The sequence below is a fragment of the Henckelia pumila genome, chromosome 3 (assembly GCF_033568475.1).
Source record: "Henckelia pumila isolate YLH828 chromosome 3, ASM3356847v2, whole genome shotgun sequence".
NCBI lineage: Eukaryota > Viridiplantae > Streptophyta > Magnoliopsida > Lamiales > Gesneriaceae > Henckelia > Henckelia pumila.
Window position 1 is genome coordinate 36,178,971 of NC_133122.1, and position 5,259 is coordinate 36,184,229.

The window sequence follows — 5,259 nt, forward strand, 5'->3', positions numbered from 1 at the left end:
TCATTATTTTACCAGTAACGAAATGAAGTTCTTAATTATCCGGCTAGGTCGGTTTGACCAAGCTACTTAAGTAGTTTTTGAGAACGTTTTTAGGAAGCAATTCTCAATTTTTTTTCACATAATTAGAGAGCTTCTGGGAAACACTTGAGCTTTTCTTTCACAAAATTTCAGCTTTTTTTTCGCAAAATTTCGAAATTTTGTGAAAAAAACTAGAATTGCTTCCTAAAAACTCTCTCATACGCTATCTTAATTTGCTACTCCGATGTCCCTATAACTTGATTCACTTGCACCCTTCTTAGCATTTCGATCTGCGATCCATGCGATTTATAACAAAGAAAAAAAAAGCAAGTTCTCTACCCAAAAAAGGGGATCATGATTTAGGGAAAAAAATGGCCCAAGGATCTAAAAGAAGGTAGCACACACAAATGAATGAACCATTTCACTAAATATTTTCATTCCCATTCTGCATACTAGATCCAAGGCAAACTTTCTCAACAAGAACATTTCCTATTGGATCGATTCTATATGAAACATCAAGTCCTTCCAAAACCAGATGATAAACGACGTCATGAAATGAAAGGGACTGTGGCTCATGTCCATGTTCAAAATCTCTGCGTCTCTCATAACTTCTCACTATCGTATCACCGTCTTCTCCACTGCAATCATCGGTTTTGAGCAGGGCATTATGAGGATGGCTTCGTTGAGCTAATGATCGTATATCCCATGAGAGCACTTGCTTTATCAAGCTTAGATATTCATCTGGAGAGAAGTAAAGTGACTTCTTTTCCTGGAATAGGCGAAAGACACAAAGTCCCAACTGTCAAAGCATGTCTTATAAACAAAATTTAAACTGAGTTTAACAGTCTTACCACCATTGCCCAACAATCCGTGAGACTGGATGAAAAGTCCTCAGAGAAGCTAACTGAAGGTACGGCTAGTATATCATCCATCTGTTCAAGGAAATGGACAAGCTATTTATTTCGAAGCAGAAAACCTAACCAGAAGAATGACAAGTTTCGAAAGTTACATGCACATCCAAGCAATAGATGCTACATTACCTTGCGCATAAGGTCAGATATTTCAAATAGATGCACAAAGGTAATTTAAACCTTAAAAAAAGGTATTCCACATCAAAATTCTACCCTCGAAAGTTCCTTACTGATGACGCATTGACAACAGAAGGAAGAAACAATATTTCTTGAAATAGTAAATTAGGAGAACAAGATACCTTTACCCAGTCAGGAACTGTCGCACCTGTGATGCTGTCACAGTATGGCAGATAAGGTTTGATGTCCAGAATTGGCTGCAACCAGATTTCAAGTACTAGGAAGAGTTAATACATGACGTCGAAAAAAAATGCAAATAACAATTAGCTGAGAGACTAGGTGAGAAACAAAAGAGAAATTCGTTTCACCAATAATAACCGTCAATATACAATGAAGACTTACGGTTCCGTCAACCAGATCCACACCAGAGAGCAACACCGTATGTCCATGTACTGCCTCCACCTAAAACGACCAACAACTATTTAATGCATGACCTTGACAAGAAAAAGCAAAACTATTTCATCCATCAACCAGAGAAAAAAATGCATGCTTGTGTTTCAAGAACCATCCTCATCAATTTGAGGCTAGTTAGACATTGTCGAGTAATGAACCTAGTTGTCCAAGACTGGAAAATGTGGCCAATGATTAAAAAAAAGTTTGAGTATCTATTGCTACTAATTAAGTAGTAGTGATGGATAAGAACTACTTCAGTCCACAAAATGTGTGTATCGCACAAAATACCCCCCAACTCGGAGTATCATACGAGTCCACTGTCCGAGTTTATTCCTTGGATAAATTTGGAACTCATTCATGTGCATAGGTTTACCAACCCCATATCCACATTAGCCACTTTTGATTTCATATTAGCCAATTTATCTCAGAGAACATTCCAATCTTAACATACTACTTATGATTTGAAAAAGAACCAAGTGACGAAAAAGATTGATGCATTTGTCAAAGTATGAATCATTACTGATTATTTGATCGCTCTACAGGCTCTCGGTTTAGTTTCTTGGAATTGTCGTGAAAAAAGTTCCATGAGACGTACATAGAAGAGGTTTTGGGAATATGAGATAATTTAAGTCATGCTATTTGGCTTCTGAATAACTCAATAATACCTTTGCCACTGTTAATCCAATGGGACAGGGACGATGTGGAGATCTCGTGGCAAAAAGTCCAACTTTTTCACCTTTGAGTCTGGGTACCCTTACCTATTTATCAATACAATCTCTTAGTAAAGTCATAGAATTTAAGAAACCTTTGGAAGTGAATGAGAACACAAACCTTTGCCTTAAATTTTGATTGTGATGGCTTATTCCATAACTTATCCAGATTTGTGTTTAGATGAAACACGTAGATAATCCAACAGTGTGAATACCCTTCAAGACCCTCAAGAGATGCGTGTGGAACCCGGGTCAAATCAAATATTAAAGATGCTCTAGCAAGAGGTACAAGTAAAGGCTGTCTTGGAGTCCCATTCCTAGACAAATCAAGGGAATGTTCACACACACACAGCCATTAATACCTTCATTGTTTGTACACAAAGGAGAAAAGTGCAACTTATTTGTTAAAAGAATAAAGACCAAGTCAAGTAAGAAGTTAATGTCCATCATACTCGAAAAGATAGATTTCACTGCAGATACAAACATATGAGATAATATTTTCGTAAAAATTTCAAGAAGCATGATTCAAGATAAGAAAATTAGTCAAATCCACTAAGCATGAGAGCTAATAATCAGAAGTCCAACAGAGGATAAGCAAGCATTGTAAAAGAACCATAAACTTCAATTTCATTAACACAAGCCCTTGCTAAAGATAATAGATCCCTGAAGCTCTTTTACACACTGTAAAAAATTAAATTCATCATCCAAAATGAAATATGGAGTCACTAATTCTGTCTGCACTATCAAAGATTTACGAAGAAGTTTCTTCTAATTTGGTATGAGCCTAGTTCATCAAACTAGCTCATCAAATTTTATATCAAAATCAAATGAGACTTTCCTTATGGTAGGATCAAGATCTCCGCAATTGGTTAAAATCAAATAGGAACATTACAAGTCATAAGAATGAAAATTCTAGAGGATGCTGTTTTCCCACATTACCGCGTAGAGAAGCATGACTTGACCACCCCAATTTGTGCCATGGGGTATGCCTTCAATAACTTTGTTTCAGCTTTGCCACAGTGAGGCTGGTTCAAGGCTTCTCTCAAAGCCTAGAACAAGACATGTAATTCGAAAATTATGAAAGCAGCATGGGATATACAGGTTTGTGATAGTAATTTCATGGAAAAGACATCTTAATTCTCCTTATTTTACTTTGTTAACCAAGAAGGCAGACAACGATGGCCTGGTGATTCAACAGATCCTCTGATGGCCATAAGAAATAAAGAACAGCCAAATCAACTTCCCTCCCCAAGTTAGGTTTGTTGCGTCTGCACCAACTAGAAGACGTGGGAGAAGGATGGAAAAAGGGGGTGCAATCATGTCGTTGGGGAGGTTTAGGAAATATATGGAACAAGTTATGAGTCAGGATTGCACCTATGCTATTACATATTATTGTGGGTGTTTTCAGTTTGGATTGGTTGCACTAGCAGTTGTTTTTCTCAAGATGGTGAGTGGATAACGCAACTTCACAAGAGACATTCGACCTGGTCAATTTTGTGAGACGTATCTCATATTTGGGTCAGCCATGAAAAAATATTACTTTTCGTGCCAACGTATTACTTTTATCATAAATATGGGCAGAGTTAACCCGTCTCACAGATCTGAGACATACTCTATTTAGAATTATGCAACAAAAACAAAACTGGAATACTTCTACACAATTTGAACTTGAGGACAAAGTGAGTCTCAGATGGGACTAGAAAGAAAGAATACTAATTACAAGGTCCAATTTAGAACCATCAATGATTTATTGTCGTCTAATTTTCGATATGCAGATAAAATAGAAGATTCTCGGTCATTTTTTTTAACACATCCATTCTCTCTTATTTCTTCTTTTCTGGAGCTTCCAAGCAACAAAATGGCAAATTTATACATCCAGTAATTTCAGCAACCCATCAAACATGTTCTGAAACAAAATTTTCTTGATCATCAACACAAAACCACTTACTACTAAAAAAACATTACCACCCAAATAAACGAATCAGCAAAAAGCAGAGAGAAACATCATTCAATTTCAATGCAACAGGTTTTCTCTGCTGCCGCAGCTCCTCCAAAAAGTTCTCGATTAACACACAAAAAAAAAAACCCAATAGGGGAAGAACAGTAAAAGTACCCGTTGAGCTCTGATACGACCTTGTCTTTCAGCAGAACACTTCTCCTCGGCAACCTTCAACGCGGCTTCAAGTTCTTGAATTTTATCCGCGTACCCATTTGAATTCGATCTTGAATTTCGGCTCCACCAATAAACTGAAACAAGACATGAAGCACGCACATATTTCTATGCATCAATGGAGAATAAATGAAACCATGGATTCAAATTTTTTTTTGCAGGGATTGGGAAACTTACAAGAAATGGCAGCAGAGCAAGAAGCCAATGCGAAGGTGATGAAGAGAGTCGGCCACGGTGTGTTTTGGTCGGCCCTCATTCGGCTGTTGTGTTCTACTGATTATGTTTTAATTCTCTTAATTTATTTTATAACCAAAATTATTAGCCAAATTATTATTTTATATGAATTTTTTTAATTATTAGATTTTTATTATTTATCAAAATTATAATAATTTTGTGTCATTTGATATTTTTATTTACGAAAATGTCAGTCTATTTGGAAAACTGATATATTTATTGGGTTTTTGTGGCCATTTATTTAATAAAAAACTATATTTTTTGTATATTTTTTTTAAGTTTTACAATTTATTTTTATTTTTTTACTTTTAAAAAAAGATTTTACGAGCACTAGTATATAATTAAATATCATATATTTTTCTGAAATTTTAATTTTTTTTATTTATAAAAAAGTTTAAATATATTCAGAACTAAGAAGGTGTGATATTGATTTGATGAAATAAATGTCTTCTTAGAAAATATAAAAATATTGAAGGTCCTTATTTATATAAGGATACTTTAGGAAATACCATATAAGAAAATATCAAGAGACCAAGCTGATTTTATGGTGGTCTTCCTATTCTTAATAATATTTTTAAATTTGTTTTCGCAATTTCATAGCTTTTTGGGCTTGTTTTGTAATAAATAGAAATATATGTGTCTGTAT

The 5,259-nt window shown here is 35.1% G+C and overlaps 1 protein-coding gene across 1 annotated transcript; it reads right to left on the reverse strand.

Annotated features, from left to right (window-relative positions):
• Positions 1-437: 437 nt before the first annotated feature.
• On the reverse strand, positions 438-4,635 carry LOC140890667 (uncharacterized). The gene is made up of 9 exons (XM_073298620.1): positions 4,557-4,635; positions 4,323-4,456; positions 3,149-3,258; positions 2,331-2,526; positions 2,165-2,257; positions 1,449-1,508; positions 1,229-1,303; positions 870-950; positions 438-787 (listed from the first exon to the last, which is right to left on the reverse strand). Exons 1-9 carry the CDS (start codon positions 4,633-4,635, stop codon positions 443-445), a joined length of 1,173 nt encoding a protein of 390 aa, XP_073154721.1. The 3' UTR covers positions 438-442.
• Between the last annotated feature and the right edge of the window lie 624 nt (positions 4,636-5,259).